The 18,987-nt window shown below is 41.4% G+C and overlaps 1 protein-coding gene across 2 annotated transcripts in view; it reads left to right on the top strand.

Annotated features, from left to right (window-relative positions):
- The window catches only part of prex1 (phosphatidylinositol-3,4,5-trisphosphate-dependent Rac exchange factor 1), a 270,479-nt gene that overhangs the window by 86,039 nt on the left and 165,453 nt on the right, over positions 1–18,987 (top strand). For both annotated transcript variants that reach the window (XM_068048258.1, XM_068048259.1), the window contains exons 4-5: positions 11,998–12,102; positions 12,716–12,817. In XM_068048258.1, coding sequence (XP_067904359.1) covers positions 11,998–12,102; positions 12,716–12,817 — 207 coding nt within the window. The remainder of the gene's footprint in view (positions 1–11,997; positions 12,103–12,715; positions 12,818–18,987) is intronic.

Below are 18,987 nucleotides of genomic sequence, written 5' to 3'. Positions count from 1 at the left end.
AAGGATGACTACTTCATTGCCTACTACAATGATCATCATGCCTAGTCTGCTCTGACCTCTGTTGACATTACATGATTGCTCTGTCATTAGGCAATATATTTCCCTCAGGCTGAGAGAAGTCTTTATCAAGGCATGAAAATAAATGTGTGAATGTATGAGATGAGACACTTTCAATGAAGCAGTGTTTTTTTTCATTGAACCCCTTGCCATATATATGTTCAATTGATGACCTTCCCAGTAACTGAGGTGAAACTGTCTCTTGGACCAACAAAAAAATCTTATTAATGCATTATATTAGATTCACACATTGACCAATGTTGTGCCTTATTGTTCTGCATTAGGAATCCTTTCTAATACTTCTGCTTAATGTTTTTAATATCGAACTTTTATTTACACATTCTGCTGTCTGTGCTTCCATAGACTCCAGTCCAGTGATATGATACTTGTATGCTCTGTATCTGAACAAATGTAATATACTTCAGACTTGACTGCTGTTACCTGGTGGGGGTGTTTCTACTTGTTAGTGGTCATGCAGTATCAGGATCCCTTGTGACTAAGTCAGAAATCTGCAGAAGATGTAATATTATGAGTTGCAGTGGCAAAAGTTCTTTTTTTAAAAAGCAATCTGAACACCAAATGTGAGGAAATGAAATAAAAACAGAAAATTCTGGATATATTCAGCTGATCAGGCAGCATCTGTGGAGTGAAAAACGGAGTTAATGTTTCATGTTACTAACCTTTGATCAGAACTGGAAGAAGTGAAAGATTTAACAAATTTTGAGCAGGTACAGAGGCTTGGAAGTCAGGAGGGTGATGGGGAGGAGAGGAAAGAACAAATGGAAAGGTCTGTTATAAGTGGAAGGCAAGAAAGATAAAATGACAAGACAAAAAGAAAAGCAAAAGGGTGTTGCAATGTGGCAAGAAAATCAATGAAATATGGATCTAGAGGAGCTGAAAATGAGAAGCCAAATTGTTACCAGATCATTAAAAATTGTTTCCCTATCTTAACTTACATTGTGTTTCATTCCCCCTATGCTCACTGAGCTATATCGCTTCACAGTTAAGTAATGCCTCGCTTTTAAAACTCTCCCCATTTTCAAACTCCAATATGGCCTTGTTCCTCCCTATCTCTATAATCTACAGCCCTCTAATATTTCTGCACTCCTCCAATTCTGGCCTCTTGCACGTGCCTGATTTTAATCACTTTTTACCATTTGTGGTCATGCCTTCAACTGCCAATGCACTAAGCTTTGGAATTGCCTGCCTAAACCACTCCGCCTCTTCACCTCTCTATATCCTCCTTTGAGCTGTTTGTTAAAAATCTACTTCTGCCCTAATATCTCCTTATGTGGCTCTACATCAAATTTTGATTGATAACATAAGAAATAGGAACAGGAGTAGGACATTCGGCCCCTTGAATCTGCTCTGCCATTCAATAAAATCATGGCTGATCTGATTGTGGCCTCAACTCCTTTCCTGCCAGCCTACCATAACCCTTGACTCCCTTGTAATCAAAACTCTGCCGAACTCAGCCTTGAATACATTCAATGACCCTGCCTCTATTCTTTGGCGAAGAGAATTCCAAGGGTTAACAACCATCGCAGGAGAAATACCTCTTCATCTCCAACCTAAATGGAAGATCCCTTATTTTGAAACTGTGTCCCCTAGTTCTAGATTCCCTCACGAGGGGAAACATCCTCTGTGCACCTACACTGTTTAGCCCCCTCAGAATCTTTATATATTTCAATAAGATCATCCCTCATTCTTCTAAACACCAATGAGTATAGGCCCAAACTGCTCAACCTTTCCTCATAAGGCAATCCTTTCATTCTAGGAATCGGCCTAGTGAACCTTCTCTGACCTGCTGGCACAAGTATGTCCCTCCTCAAATAAGGAGACCAAAGCTGTACACAGCCCTGCTCCATTGTATCAAGACTTCCCTACGTTCATACTCCATCCTCCTTGCAATAAATATCAACATTCCATTTCCCTTCCTGATTACTTGCTGTACCTGCATGCTAACTTTTTGTGATTCATATACAAGGACACCCAGATCCCTCTGTACTGCAGCATTTTGCAGTCTCTGTCCATTTAAATAATTTTAAAAAATTCTTTCTGCCAAAATGGACAAACTCACATTTTCCCACATTATACTCCATTTCCCAAATTTTTGCCCACTCACTTAACCTATCTATATCTCTTTGGCAAAACTTTGTGTCTCCTTTGCAACTTGCTTTCCTAACTTATCCTTGTATTATCTGCAAATTTTGCCGCCTTCCAAGCCATTACCATAAATAGTTGAGGCCCCAGAACTGATCCCTGTGGCACTCCACTAGTTACAGTTTGCCAGCTTGAATATGCTCTATTTATCCTGACTTTCTGCTTCCTGTTAGTTAACACTCCAGTGAAGTGCCTTGGGATGTTTTACTCTGTTGGAGACACTATAAAAATATATGTGAACATACAAATTAGGAGCAGGAGTAGGCCACCAGAACTAATATCCTTGCAGGGAGACTTGCTAGTGCTGTTGGGGAGGGTTTAAACTAGCTTGTCAGGGGGTGGGAACCTGAGGGGTAGCTCAAATTGTAAGGAAGTAAGGCTGGTAATAGGAGGTGGAAAAGTAGCAAGCGACATTAGAAGGCAGGTGAAACAAAGGCGAGCATCAACTAGGCTTAGAATGCAGAATAATGCCAAGAAGACAAGGTTATGGGCACTCTAACTGAATGTACACAGCACTTGCAACAAGGTAGATGATTTAAAGGCACAAATAGAGGTAAATGGGTATGATCCAATTTCCATTATGGAAATGTGTCTCCAGGGTGACGAAGACAGGGAACTGAATATTCAAGGATATTTGACATTTAGGAAGGACAGGAAACCAGAAAAAGGAGGTGGTGTTGCACTGATGAGGGATGGGATCAGTACATTAGTAAGGGAATATCTCAGATCGGAAGAACAAAATGTGGAATCTGTTTGGGTAGAGCTAAGGAACAGCAAGGGGCAGCAAACTTTAGTAGGAGTTGTATATTGGTCACCAAACAGTAGTGGTAGTGTGGAGTATGGTGATAATCAGGAGATTGGAGAAGCATGTAGCATGGGTAATACAGTAATTATGGGTGAGTTTAATCTGCACATAGACTGGGTAAACCTAATAAGCGCATATGCTGTGGAGGACGAGTTTTTGGAGTGTGTTAGGGATGGTTTTCTAGAGCAGTATGTTGAGGAAGTTTTAGATCTAGTATTCTTCTTCTTTGGCCTCCTTATCTCGAGAGACAATGGATACGCCCCTGGAGGTGGTCAGTGGTTTGTGAAGCAGCGCCTGGAGTGGCTATAAAGGCCAATTCTAGAGTGACAGGCTCTTCCACAGGTGCTGCAGAGAAATTTGTTTGTCGGGGCTGTTGCACAGTTGGCTCTCCCCTTGCGCCTCTGTCTTTTTTCCTGCCAACTACTAAGTCTCTTCGACTCGCCACATTTTAGCCCCATCTTTACGGCTGCCCGCCAGCTCTGGCGAACGCTGGCAACTGACTCCCACGACTTGTGATCAATGTCACAGGATTTCATGTCGCATTTGCTGACGTCTTTAAAGCGGAGACATGGACGGCCGGTGGATCTGATACCAGTGGCGAGCTCGCTGTACAATGTGTCTTTGGGATCCTGCCATCTTCCATGCGGCTCACATGGCCAAGCCATCTCAAGCGCCGCTGACTCAGTAGTGTGTACAGGCTGGGGATGTTGGCCGCCTCGAGGACTTCTGTGTTGGAGATACGGTCCTGCCACCTGATGTCAAGTATTCTCCGGAGGCAGCGAAGATGGAATGAATTGAGACGTCGCTCTTGGCTGACATACGTTGTCCAGGCCTCGCTGCCATAGAGCAAGGTACTGAGGACACAGGCCTGATTCACTCGGACTTTTGTGTTCTGTGTCAGTGCGCCATTTTCCCACACTCTCTTGGCCAGTCTGGACATAGCAGTGGAAGCCTTTCCCATGCGCTTGTTGATTTCTGCATCTAGAGACTGTAATGTAATGAAAAAGGGCTAATTAATAATCTAGTAAAAAAAACCTTTAGGGATGAGTGACCATAACATGATAGAATTTTACATTATGTTTGAAAGTAAGGTAGTTCAATCTGAAGCCAGGGTGTTAAATTTGAACAAAGGAAATTATGAAGATATGAGGGGCAAATTGGCTGAGGTGAATTGGAAAAATACATTCCAAGGTGTGAGTGCATAGACAATGGATAGTCTTCCAAGAATTATTACATAATTTACAGCAACTATACATTCCTTCAAGGCTCAAAATCCCCAAAAGTTAAGGTAGTCAACTGATGCTAACAAAGGAAGTTGAGGATTGTATAAGGTTAAAAGAAAAGGCCAATAAAGTTGCCAGAAATAGTAGTAAACATGAGGATTGGGAGCATTTTAGAATACAGCAAAGGAGGACGAAGAAACTGATAAAGGGAAAATAGAATATGAATGTAAATTAGCAAAAAACTTTAAAATGGACTGTAAAAGCTTCTGTAAGTATGTAAAAAGGAAATGTTTGGCTAAGATAAATGTGGGTCCACTGTAGGCAGAGTCAGGAGAATTTATAATGGGGGATAGAGAAATGGCAGAGAAGCTAAATGATTACTTTGTGTCTGTCTTCACTGAGGACGATACAAGAAATCTCCCAGAATTAGAGAGCCAAGGGACTAGGAATGAGGAATTGAAGGAAATTAGTAGGAAGGTTGTATTGGAGAAATTAATGGGACTGAAGGTTATTAAGTCCCCAGGGCCTGATATTCCTCAACCCAGAGTATTGAAAGGGGTAGCTATGGAGATAGTGGATGCATTGGTGATCATCTTCCAAAATTCTATAAATTCTGGCGTGGTTCCTGCAGAATGGAAAGCAGCAAATGTCACCCCACTATTTAAGAAAGGAGGGAGAGAGAAAACGGGGAACTACAGACCTGTTAGCCTTACATCAGTAGTAAGGAAAATGTTAGAATCTATTCTAAAGGATGTGCTAAGTGGACACTTGAATAATAATGATCTGATTGGGCAAAGTCAACATGGATTTATGAATGGGAAATCATGTTTGATGGACCTGTTGGATTTTTTTGAGGAAGTTACTAACAGAATTGATAAAGGGGAGTTGGTATACTTGGATTTTCAGAAGGTTTTTTATATAAAGTCCCCCACATGGGATAGGGAGTAATATACTGGCATGGATTAAGGATTGGTTAACAGGCAGAAAACAGAGAGGAGGAATAAATGGGTCATTCTTGCGTTGGCAGGCTGTGACTAGTGGGGTACGGCAAGGATCAGTACTTTGGTCCCAGCTGTTCACAATATATATCATGATTTGGATGTGGGGACCAAATGTAATATTTCCAAGTTCGCAGATGACACCAAACTAGATGGGAATGTGTGGTGTGAGGAAGATGCAAAGCGGCTTCAAGGGTTTTTGGACAGACTTAGTGAATGGGCAAGAATGTGGCAGATGGAATATAATGTGCAAAAATGTGAGGTTATCCATTTTGGTAGGAGGAATAGATGTGCAGAGTATTTCTTAAATGGTAAGAGATTAGAAAGTGTAGATGTACAAAGGGACCTGGGTGTCCATGTCAATAAATCACTGAAAGCCAACATGCTGGTGCAGCAAGCAATTAAGAAGTCTAATGGTATGTTAGTATTTATCGCAAGAGGATTTGAGTACAGGAGTAGTGAAGTCTTGCTTCAATTGTTTAGAACCATGGTTAGACCGCACCTGGAGTATTGTGTGCCGTTTTGGTTCCTCTACCTTAGGAAGGATATTATTGCCATAGAGGGAGTGCAACAGATATTCTCCAGACTTGTTCCCGGGATGGCAGGACTGTCCTATGAATAGTGATTGGGGAAGCTGGGCCTGTATTCTCACGAGTTTTGAAGAATGAGAGGTGATCTCATTGAAACCTACAAAATACTGAAAGGGATAGACAGGGTAGAAGCAGGTAAGATGTTTCCCCTGGTTGGGGAATCTTGAACCAGGGTACACAATCTCAAAATAAGGGGGAAGCCACTTAGGACCGAGATGAGGAGAAATCCTTTTACTCAGAGGGTTGCGAATCTTTGGAATTCTCTATCCCAGCGGGCTGTAGAAGCTCAATCATTGGTTATGTTTAGAGATTAACAGATTTCTAAATACCATTGACATAAAGGGATATGATGATAGTGTGGGAAAAAGGCATTGAAGTGGATGATTAGCCATGATCGTATTGAATGATGGAGCAGGCTTGATGGGCTGAATGGCCTACTCCTGCTCCTAAGTTCCTATGCTATTAAGTTGTTGTTGATTGAACAAAAAATGGGCGTAGTAGTTACGATCTGATATAGTTGAATTGGAGAGTCCAGCAGGCTGTAAAGTGCCTAATCAAAGGATTATATGCTTTTCCTCAAGCTTCTGTTGAGCTTCATTAGGACAATGTAGAAGGCGGAAGTCAGAGTGGGGGTGGAGCGATGAATTAGTTTATATTATAACTATTTGTCATGGCCTAAATGTTAGTTAATAGAACTTCAAATATTGCAAGAATATATAAACATGTTTTTAAATTTAGTGGATTATAAGGGTAGGACTGAAGGGAGTGTGCACCTATCCCTATAATTTTGTGGTGAGACTGCATACCAGGATTGATGTACTCTTCCAGTATTTACAGTCCTGCTGAGTTACTGAGTAGGATATTTTAAAATTAAAATAGTTTTGAAGTATCTGTTTGGGATTGTACTTGCCTATAATTTATAACTTCAAAAGCCTCTCGAGCGGGTAAAATATACTTCACAAAGAAACCAGATTTAAAAATATAATGCATTTACTGTAATAGTCTGGATAATGAAAAATTGAAGCACCAAGTCATTTTTGCTGCAATGGTTTAAGTAGCAAGCTATTGAATATGAAATTTGTTTCATTCCAGAGTGAAACCGACATAAGTGACCTATCTCCGTTTCCTATGCAATGCAGCTACACTCAATGTGGAAATTTAGTAGCTTTGTCATGTATTCTTTAAGAAATTTAACAGACAACAATTTAGGTTGTATAGAGATGGGATTATTGGAATTTCATAAATTGAGAGTTGAGAGAGCACTTGTCTCTTCTGGGAGATATGTCAGTTTATGAATTCTTTCTAAAGATAAATATGTATATATAATATATTCATGAGACAAATCCACAATGAATCTGTTTCTAAAATGTTTTGAGTGCATCATGTTTTTCCTTTGGGTAATATGAGGCAATCTTCCATGAAATTGTTCTGCAAGATTTTAGTTTTGAGATTTTGTAGGCATTAAAGCAGAGCTACCTACTTGAGATCTACTGGGGCAACCCAGTACGTGGTGATGACTTCATTTGCAACAGGAATTTGTTTCTTTCAGACAATTTTAAATGAAACAAGTTTTCAAAATTGCTTCATTTTACATGGAAATCTTTCTTTCTGGGGCATCTTTTGATATTAGTATGATTTGGGTACTTAAAATATACTTCCGAAGAAGGGTCACTGACCCGAAACGTTAACTCTGCTTCTCTTTCCACAGATGCTGCCAGACCTGCTGAGTGAATCCGGCATTTCTTGTTTTTGCTTCGTTAAATTTCATTGGGTTGGGGGGGTGCGGGGGGGGGTGGGGGGTGGTGGAATAGAGCCTTTTGGCTACATTTCCAAACTTTCTGGAACCTGTGTGAATTAAACTGGTTCTTTTCCAAACAAAGAGAATTGCTTAACACAATTTCATATTCAGAGCTGTTAACCAGGATTTTGCAGTCAGCAGCAAAGCAAGGGCGCTTGTTGCTGACCTTCTAGAAAGCTGCCCACAAAGACCTAGTGATCTCTGTGGTATGGTTTTCCCTTCAGTATAAATCTGGTGTCAAGTCAAGGGGATGTCTTGGCATGCAGCAGTGATGTCAGCAAGCAGATAGGTAGCCAGTCACATGGAAATATTCACACACTGCAAACCAGAAAGTTAAAAAGACTTAATGTCCATCACTTTTAATTTAAATTTTCAGCTGGCGAAACAAATGATCTGGATTAAGATAGAAACTAAAACAAAGTAACTTGAAAAACAATTTTTTAGAAATTATGTAGAATTTTAACACTGAGAACTTGGACATTCAACAAATATGAAATTAGTACGCTGTTTAAAAACCCAGTTCCATCTCTTTCAACAAGGTGTAACTTTTTCACACGTTTTTACAGTGAGACTCACGGTGTATGAATTGGAGTTCTTGTCGATTACACTGATTGGATTTCCATGACCGCAGTCTAGGGGATGCCTCAACAGTGCATCCTCTGGCGAAGTGTAAAATCACTGACAGCAACTGATGGATTTCTGCGTTATTCCGCATGCATGGACTTCCAAAGTTACCATCTGTTTCTGTGGAGTAATGATGGTGAACACTTAGAATTTTGTTGTCATGCTACCACAAAGTCCAGGTTGATGAGCATTCAAACGCCTCACTTAAATAGCAGAACTGTTTGATAAGGCCTGAACAGAAAGTCATGTGACTACCAGATTCCTGATATCTTTTTAAGTGAAGAGGATCACAACATTTTATTGAAGTAAAAGCCCTTTTTATGACTTTATACAGCGTTATTCTTGCTATTGCTAAACTCGAACCCATACAAAGAAACTGCAAGGACATTGGCACCCCATTGTAAGGTGAATAATATCAGCAGAGAAAAAATAAGGGACTAAAAACTCCAGGACCAGATGGCCTATATCCTAGGGTTCTATAAGAATTCGTTGCAGAGATAGTGGATGCACTGATTATGGATTTCCGAAATTCCCTAGTTTCTAGAATGGTCCCAATGGATTGGTAGTTAGCAAATGTAACACCGCTATTCAAGAAAGGAGGGAGAGAAAATGGGGGACTACAGGTCAGTTAGCCTGTCATCAGGAAAATGCAGGAATCTATTACTAAGGGTGTCTTAACAATGCACTTCGAAAATCATAGTATGATCAGACAAAGTCCTGGTTTTGTGAAAGGGAAATTGTGTTTGAAAAAGTATTAGTTTTTGAAGCTGTAACTAGTAAGGTGGATGAAGGCAAACAAGTAGATGTAGTATATATTATGACCGAGGTGGGAGAAATGCACTGTTTACTCTAGTCCCACTTCTCCACAGGTCACAACATATATTTACATTTTCTCACTTACCAATACAGTCAATCACCTATTCTATTTTTCCCAGAATAAAATATACCAATCGGGTTTCTTTAATAAGCAACAAAATTATCAGTTTATTATAAAACAAATCTTAACCAGTAATGAAGTAAAGCATGAACACACAGATTGAAATATAAAAGTTCCCTTTTTACCTTAGCCCATCTCTCTCGCACACGCACATACACACACACACACTGGTTAAGCAGAAAAATAAAAGGGAATTTTGTTCTAGAGCTCTGTTACGAAAAAAACAGACAAAAAAAAACTTAGGTGAATATATGTTCATTCTTGAACAAAAAAGAGAGGATATGGAAAGATGTTCTTTGTTTTTGTTTCGTGTCCCAAATGTATATAGATGGCTGTCATGGGGATCATCCTAGAACAGTTCTTTCCAGGCGATGTTGAAGTTCAGTTTGGGTAGGCTTTCCAAGAAATGCAGCAACAGAGGCATTACAGCAGAAATGCGGCAATAGGGGTTTCAGTTCCCGCACATTCGATACGCAGTGTTTCTTCAAATGCAGGAGGAAAGAGGAGATTGGATATGCAGGGTTTCTTTGAGAGAGAGAAAGAGTTGAGCTGGGTTTCCTTGGCAGGCAAAAACCAACCGTCTTCAAAACAGTTCACCCTCAAACCAACTGTCCAAAGCCAAACACTGTCACAAGAATCAAGCCTCCTTACCTCTATAAATCTTGACCTGTCACTTCTCTGTAAACATCTTCACCAAGTCAAAACAACAAGCTCCCTGCTGATATTTTATCTGAAAACCGGTGCCTTCCAGTAAGGGCTTGTTTACAAGCCAAGTCCAGGAAACCTTCTGGTGACCTCTTTTTTAAAACAAAAATACAAAGTTCAGCATCTCCTCAAGCTTCCAGATGAATCAATGTCCATAATTCAACTATAAGTCCTTAAAAACATACTTTACAAAAAATAGAAGCACTTTTGTCAGAATATGGATTTCCAAAAGGCATTCACTAAGGTGTCACACAAAATGCTAATGTGCAAGATAAGGGTTCATGAAGTTTTGGTGATAGATTAGCATGGGTAGAGGATTGGTTAATGACTGGAAGCCGAGAGTAGGGATAAACGAGGCATTTTTGAGTCGGCAGGCTGTAACTACTTGAGTGCAGCAAGGATCAATGCTAGGGCCTTAGCTATTTACAAACTATGTTAATGACTTAGATGAAGAGGCTGAGAGTAATGTATTTAATTTGGCTGATGATACCGGGCTAGGTGGGAATGTAAGCTGTGAGGATGACAGAGGCTGCAAAGAGATATAGACAGGTTAAGTGAGTGGGCAACAAGGTGGCAGATGGAGTATAATAGTGGAATGTGTGAAGTAACTCACTTAAGTACGAAGAACAAAAGCAGAATATTTTATAGAAAGGCATGGAGCTTCTAAATGTTGATTTCAGGGAGACTTCGATGTGCTCATTCGATGTCCAGCAGGCAATTAGGTGGGCATATGGCATGTTGGCCTTTATTGCAAGGGAATTGGAGTACAAGAATGAAGAAGTCTTGCTACAAGTGTACAGGACTTTGGTGAGACCACTCCTGGAGTAATGTGTGCAGTTTTGGTCTCCATATTTAAGGAAGGATATACCTGCATTGGAGGCGGTACATCGACGCTTCACTAGCTTGTTTCCTGGGATGAGAGGATTGTCCTATGATGATAGGCCCACATTTACTCAGCCTATACTCTGGAATTTAGAGAATGAGAGGTGGTCTCATTGAAACATACAAGATTCTGAAGGGGCTTGACAAGGTAGACACTGAGAGGTTGTTTCCACTGCCTGGGCAATCTAGAACGTGGAGGCACAATCTCAGGACCGGGGATTGATCATTTAGGACTGAAGTGAGGAGAAACTTCTTCACAAAGGGTTTTGAATTTTTGGAATTCTCTACCCTAGATGATTGTTGATTATAATGAAGGCTGAGATGGACAGATTTTTGATCTCCCAGGGAATCAAGGGGTATGGAGAGTATGTGCGAAAGTGGATTTGAGACAGAAGATCAGCCATGATTGCATTGAATGGTGGAGCAAGCTTCAGGGGCCATCAGGTCTGTTCCTGTTCCTGTACTTTAGGTTCTTAAGTTTTTAAGCAAAATGCGTATTTTGCATCAAAAAAAAGAACTAGAGTCAAACTTGATCCCCACTTCCATGACACAATAAATGGATGAACTCTTAAAAGCAAACAATCTATAACAGGCATTAATTTTTTTTTCTGGACTCCAGAGAAGAACCAGGCATAATATTTACAACGTATGCATGTTCTTTCAGTTTGATTGAATTTCAGTGTGAACAGGAGTCGGGTAGAGATAATTTTGAAAATCCAGTGTAGGTGATTTGTGAACTAGTAAATGCAGATGATGCTTTTGAAGTACAACTGAAATTTGATCCTCCTTGTCGATCTGGACGAGAATTTCAGTGCATAAGGATTCTTGAGTGCACAAATGTTGGTTGCGTAATTGGAAATCTGCACTTGCCTGTTGTGGTTGTTTTTTTTTCAGGACCTGTGTCACTGGACTTTTTTTTTTCCCCTCCCCATTTCACTTGCCGTTGCTTTTCTGTGCCATGTACCTTCTCTGACCAGAAGAAAGCAGTGGTAAGTCTGTGCACAGGTCTTGGCCAATAGCACTAAACCAATCTGAGCTATCGCAACCTGGACAACTACACTCTCTCGCTGCTCATAATGCTTTTCTTTCTAAAGAATCCTGTTTTACCATTCTAATCCCAACATTTTTTTTAGTGTACAACAAACAGCCAACTTAAAATATTGCACATAAACCATTTCTGTAATGCCAATGTGATCTTTGTATTTGTGATTGCAGAAAGACCGATTTTGTGTCTATCAAGAATATTGTAGCAACCATGAAAAAGCCTTGCGACTTTTAATGGAATTGAACAAAATACCTGAAGTGCGGGCAATGCTTCTGGTAAGCTGCATGGTCTCTGCTAAAATTCACATGGTAGTATGTTGTATATTGTCTGTGCAATTCATTAAAATTGGACTGCCTAATACAGTTATCCTTCCTTAATCGGACACTGCTATAACTATTGCTATGTACCTCATGTAGTCAGCAGCAGTAAAAAATTAATTATGTTTGTAATCCAGTTTCAAGAGACCTTAGTTAAATGTATAAAATATAAAAGAATTTTATGTAGTTATATCTAGGATCCAAAAATCTAATATATTAACAGACACCTTTAGGAGGCAAATCAAGATATTTGTAACTTTAAAAAAATGTATGAAAGAGGCTAATTTAAGCATGTAATTTGGTTCAGGTGATTGCTAATGAAAAACATTTTGAACATAGAAAATGAAAATTGTGCAGGTATGCTTAATTAAATTTGGTGTTGAAAACTTTAATTTCTTGGTTGGAGACTTGATGGGGAAAAGTTCAAATATGAGAATTCCAGAATGACATTCCTATTCTGGGCTTAGTCATTGTCTCTAAGATTCACATAACCATCTTGGGAGTCAGTTGTTCAGAAGTATCTGTTTATTTAAAATTGTTTATGCGTCTTAACAATTTAACTTTCATTTAGAACTGCATGGTACTGGGAGGAATGAAGACCACAGATATTCCATTGGAAGGCTATTTGTTAACCCCAATACAGAGAATCTGCAAATATCCTCTACTACTTAAGGTAAATAACTGTGGAATAAAGAAAATTAATAAATTGTGAACCTGCTTTGTGGTTTCTTAGAGAAGTTAGTATTATATTGGGCCAGATCTTCCTTCCGACTGATTGCTTCCAGTTTGATCTGGCTGGATTTCCACAAGAAAGTCAAATACATAATTTGAATATTACTATAATGTTTTTAAATACTTAAAACCTTATTTTGGACTTCAGAAATTTCAGCTGCTGGGAAGAAAATAGACCATTTCTCATTTAAAGCTGTGATTTGTTGATTCATGAACACTATGTGACAATTAAATGTTTACATTGGATTTTTCATTATAACAGTGTTTCAGAAGTAATGAATGTGAACAGGAAATGCATGTCACATCCAAGATTTTTAAGAATATACTTGATGATCAACCTGAACATAGTACATGGGAAATTCAGACCAAATATAATCTTCAGGTGAAGTGGGGTTAGAGGGCAAAGATAATTGGAGAAATTGTCCATGTTTTTACTCCATGTGTCGTGTAATTGCTACCCACATTCTCCAGCTGTTCATGATTTTTGGAAAAGGTGAAAATCTAAATGTTGCCGTTTAACTAGCTTGTTTATGCACTGGAGAAACCCCATTTTATAAGCTTTTAAAATCTGTTTGTTCTCTGTAGCTAATTTGAGGGTGTAACACAATACTAATTTAGTATCTGTAGTAATCTCTGTGAAGCTGAATAGTTTGTGTAAATCACATAAATCAGTACTTATTTAATACCTGGATAACAGATGGTCCAGGCCCAGAAACTGCAACAGTTGATCCATAGTTCAAGGAACCAGATTTTAGTGTTTCTGTTGTATTACATCAGATCCTAAGAGCTATCTTCTCACCTGTGATAGCTTTTCAGTGCAATATAACAGTTGATTAATACTGAAAATGTCCATGTGGCTGCACCCAAAATGATGCCTAATGCACTGTGGCTGATGTTTACAAGTGTAAATTATTGGGCTATTTTTCAATTATGAGTTTGAAGTAGTATTTTGAGATGTTAATGCATCCTTGGCAATGTTAAGTAATTGGACGTCTTGCTTGTTTGGGTTGTCACTGAAGTGTAAAATAGATAAATAAACCACAGTAACTTGAAGCTTTCCTCTGTGGTGGGTTGGCATAACAGGCAAAAAAGATTGGAATAATGCTTATTATTGCTGCTTGTGTTGGGTTAAGGGATTTCCTTATCCGGAATTCCAACATCCTTCAAAATAAAATCAGTAGTGCTGCATTGAGAGAAATGCGTTAATGCTGTTGAAATATTTGCCTCTGATTTAATTTGGGTGTTGCACTGCCATGGCTAAGAAACAGAAGGCAAGCTGATCCAATTCTCATTTAAGCATTTCAAATCACACAGACTAGTCTTTAAAATTGCTGGAAATTTCTCCTCCTCCACTTCACTATTCCTATGCACTTCAATAGTCATTTTTATTTGAAATACCAATAACGCAAGTAATAAACTGGCCTAGTCAAAGTGTCCCTTGCAAATAACAGACTGATTGGATCCTGGTCTCCCCTGTAACCTTGATTACTTATTTAACATTTCAAAATCAGCTTCCATGCGACGATGTTTTTGGTTACTCTCCCATTTACAGCAATGATTTGCATAGTATATTGAATACAATATATCACACATCTTCTATCAGGAGCCAAATCTTCTTACTGTATTATATATTTGTGGATGGTTAGATGGCTAATGACAAAGGAAGTAATTGAAAGGCAAATTGAAGATTCACTGAAAAGAGAGATTATAGCTTTTAAGAAAGACTGCTAGAAGATCATATTGCTCTTCCTTTTCATGGAAAATGAAATGTGCTACGAGCAATGCTATGAGCAGGAGAAAGGAAGTTAACACAGTGAGTGCACCTGTAATATCTGGTTCTTATCACCTATTCATTTTTATTGTTTTATTCTTGAAAGTAAATATTTTTCAAGTAGAATATTTCAATTTACTCAAAAGCAGATATCTATTTTCTTTGAGATTGTAAGCATGCTGATATCTTGTGGTTTGATACTGTTCAACAGTGGTTGAAGTTGCATGCAGGTTTGTTTTCATCCAGCTGGATTGAAAGATAGTTACTGGCATCCAATAAATTACTAAAACTTCTCATTTTATTTCCCCTTCCCATTGTACGATGGGCAGTATCTCCAGCATCACTGTTCATTTAATGAGAACTCCTTGGTGGTGGAAGTTAATGATCCATTGATTCAGTCATTTTTAAACATTGTGGAATGAATTAGCACTGAGGAAAATGATCCTTCAAATTGACCATTCCCAATGATGGATGTGTCCTGTGTCAGCACCTATAACAAAGAAGAATTCCTGACATTTAAATGATTGTAATAGATTGAGAGCTTATCTTTAGGGTTTCACCCAAGAGCATTTATGTTTGTGCCTAACTTTGTACCACTGGATACCATGGGGAATCCTGTAGTGCTCATATTTTAACCTGCCTTCCCAATAGGCTGAGTTTGAAGGAGTTTCTGGTGGAAATATGGGTTTTAACCTTGCTTTTTTCTGGTATGGTACAATCCTGAATTTGCACAATGCAAATGATTCTCGCGTGGTGGCTGAAAAAAACAAGAACTTACATCATCGTTCCTTTTACATCACAAACCTTTCATTTAGCAGGAACATAAAAACATAGTTAAGTGCAAATATTTGTGGCTTACCTTTGTTTTAGCTGAACACCGCAATCGTGTTTGCAGAACTGAAGGCTAATGTGCAAAGAAGATATTTGAAGTACCAGAAGAGCCTGATGAACAATATTTATTTGAAGTCTTCATGGAGTTGCTGGCCAATTAGACTTGTATTCCTGTTTGAGGCACCTCGTTCCTAAAACGTTGAACTGAACTTGTTATTCTGGGCTAATACTCTGGAGACATGGACTTTATTCTGGCAGTGGAGTTGCTGTTGAGAGGCTGGAAAGTGGGGGGGGGGGGTGGTAGGTGGGTGCGACACCGCCTTTGCCACTTGTTGGAACCTCTGTCACATTCAACGGTAGGCAATTAAACTGCTCGCCATCGGGTCTGCTGCCTCCTTTTAAAGACAGTTACTCACCTCATGAATTGCTGACCAATCAGACAGCTGGAAACTTCTCCATCCCAGCAGCGCCACCGATGACATCGATGGATGCCAACCACCACACAAGGTGAGTGGAGTCAGGCCTTGCTGGGGCTAATCGGGCAGGCGGGCCCTGCCGATTGGCAGACAGTTGAGTCAATTGGCTCACAGTGGACTTTCTGTGATCCACAGTGGGCACCTTGACAAAAATAGCATGGGGGCAGGACAACGTCTGGCGCACCACCCGATGCCACACCACACCATTTTATCTGCCACTCCTTGCCTCCCAGCCCATCACTTTGGGTCTCTTAAATCTGGCCATGAGTTTAGATCTCACCACTGAAGCTGGGGAATTTCAATTTAATTAATTAAATCTGGAATAAAATGCTCGTTTCATTATTAATGATAATGAAGCTACCAGGTTGTCATTAAATCCATCTGGTTCACTAATGCCCTTCAGAGGAAGAAATCTGCCGTCCTTACCTGGTCTGGCCTACATGTGACTCCAGACCCACAGCAATGTAGTTGACTCTTAAATGCCCTCTGAAATGGCCCAGTAAGCCACTCAGTTGTAACAAAGCACTACAGAAAAGTCAAATAGTAAAACTGGATAGACCACCTGGAAATGACAAAGGCGCACCTCACTATCATCTGGGAGTTGCAGCAAAATTTTAAGCGCTGTCTTGCAGATTAATCATTCAATAGCCTGACATAGTCATCGTCATCGAATCATACCTTACAGCCAATGTCCCCAGACCCACCAGAGGTGGCGGCACAGTGGTATACAGTCGGGAGGGAGTTGCCCTTGGAGTCCTCAGCATGGAGGCTCATGGCATCAGGTCAAACACTGGCAATGAAACCTCTTGCTGATGAGCAATTTACTGCCTACTGCCCTTCCTCAGCTGATGAAACCAGTGTTCCACCAGGGCCACTCAGCTCCAGATTTCATTACAGCCTTGGTCTGAACATGAACAAAACAGCTGAATTCCAGAGGTAAGGTGAAAGTACTGCCCTTGACATCAAGGCAGCTTTTGACCGAGTATGGCATCAAGGAGTCCTCACAAAATTGAAGTCAATGGGAATTAGGGGGAAAACTCTCTTCGCTGTTTGGAGTTGTACATAACACAGAGGAAGATGGTTGTGGTGGTTGTTGACCAACATTTAAGCCCCAGGACATCACTGCAGGAGTTCGTCAGGTTAGTGTCCTAGGCCCAACCATCTTCAGCTGCTTCATCAATGATTTTCCCTCCAACATAAGGTCAAACATGGGAATGTTTGCTGTCAGTTGCTTAGTGTGCTGTACTATTTACAACTCCTCCAGATACTGAAGCAATCTATGCCCATCTGCAGAAAGAGCTGGACAACATTCAGGCTTGGGCTGATAAGTGGCAAGTAATATTTGCAGCATACAAGTGCCAGGCAATGACAGTCGCCAACAAGAGAAAATCTGACAATCCCCCTTGATATGTAATGGCATTACCATTGCTGAATGCCCCACCATCAACATTCTGGGGGTTACCATTGACCAGAAACTTAACTGGACCAGCCACATAAATATTGTGGCTACAAGAGCAGGCCAGAGACTGGGAATTCTGCAGCGAGTAACTCAAAACCTGACTCCCCAGTGCCTGTCCACCATCTACTAGGCACAAGTCAGGAGTGTGATGGAATATGCTTCACTTGCCTGGATGGGTGCAGCTCCAACAACACGCCAGAATCTCAACACCATCCAGGACAAAGCAGTCTGCTTGATTGGCATCCCATCCACCACCGTCGACATTCACATCCTCCATCACTGACACACAGTGCCAGTAATGTGTACCATCTACAAGATGCACAGCAGGAACTCACCAAAGCTCCTTCAACAGCACCTTCCAAACCACGACCACTACCACCTAGAAGGACAAGGGCAGCAGATGCAGAAGAACATCACCACCTGCAAGTTCCCCTCCAAGCCACACACCATCCTGACTTGGAACAATATTGCCGTTCCTTCAATGCCGCTGCGTCAAAATCCTGGAACTCCCTTCCTAACGGCACTGTTGATGCACTTGCATCCGAAGGACTGCAGCAGTTTACAAAGGTAACTCACCACCACCTTCTCGAGGGCAATTCGGGATGGGAAATAAATGCTGGCCGAGCCAAGCAATGCCCACATCCCCCGAACGAATAAAAAAAAATCCTGACTTGGAACTATTAACAACGATTTCTTCATTGTCTCTGGTTAAAATCCTGGAACTCCGCCCCCCCCCCCTCTCTCTTCTCCCCCCCCCTCTCTCTTCTCCCCCCCCCTCTCTCTTCTCCCCCCCCCTCTCTCTTCTCCCCCCCCTCTCTCTTCTCCCCCCCTCTCTCTCTTCTCCCCCCCTCTCTCTCTTCTCCCCCCCTCTCTCTCTTCTCCCCCCTCTCTCTCTTCTCCCCCCCCTCTCTCTTCTCCTGTCTCTCTCTCTCTCTCTCTCTCTCTCTCTCTTCCCCCCCTCTTGCTCTCTCTTCCCCCTCTCGCTCTCTCTTCCCCCCTCTCGCTCTCCCTTCCCCCTCTCGCTCTCCCTTCCCCCTCTCGCTCTCCCTTCCCCCCTCTCGCTCTCCCTTCCCCCTCTCGCTCTCCCTTCCCCCCTCTCGCTCTCCCTTCCCCCCTCTCGCTCTCCCTTCCCCCTCTCGCTCTCCCTTCCCCCTCTCGCTCTCCCTTCCCCCCTCTCGCTCTCTCTTCCCCCTCTCGCTCTCTCTTTTCTCCCCCTCTCGCTCTCTCTTCCCCCCTCTCGCTCTCTCTTCCCCCTCTCCTCTCTCTTCCCCCTCTCCCTCTCTTTCCCCCCTCTCGCTCTCTCTTCCCCCTCTCGCTCTTCTTCCCCCTCTCCCTCTCTCTTCCCCCCTCTCCCTCTCTTTCCCCCCTCTCCCTCTCTCTTCCTCCCTCTCCCTCTCTCTTCCGCCCTCTCGCTCTCTCTTCCCCCTCTCGCTCTCTCTTCCCCCTCTCGCTCTCTCTTCCCCCTCTCGCTCTCTCTTCCCCCTCTCGCTCTCTCTTCCCCTCTCGCTCTCTCTTCCCCCCTCTCGCTCTCTTATCCCCCCCTCGCTCTCTCTTCCCCCCTCTCGCTCTCTCTT

Source organism: Heterodontus francisci, chromosome 16 (assembly GCF_036365525.1).
Source record: "Heterodontus francisci isolate sHetFra1 chromosome 16, sHetFra1.hap1, whole genome shotgun sequence".
In the NCBI taxonomy this organism is placed as follows: Eukaryota; Metazoa; Chordata; class Chondrichthyes; order Heterodontiformes; family Heterodontidae; genus Heterodontus; species Heterodontus francisci.
The sequence above is the reverse complement of the archived record's forward strand: the minus strand, read 5'-3'. Positions and strand labels throughout refer to the sequence as shown.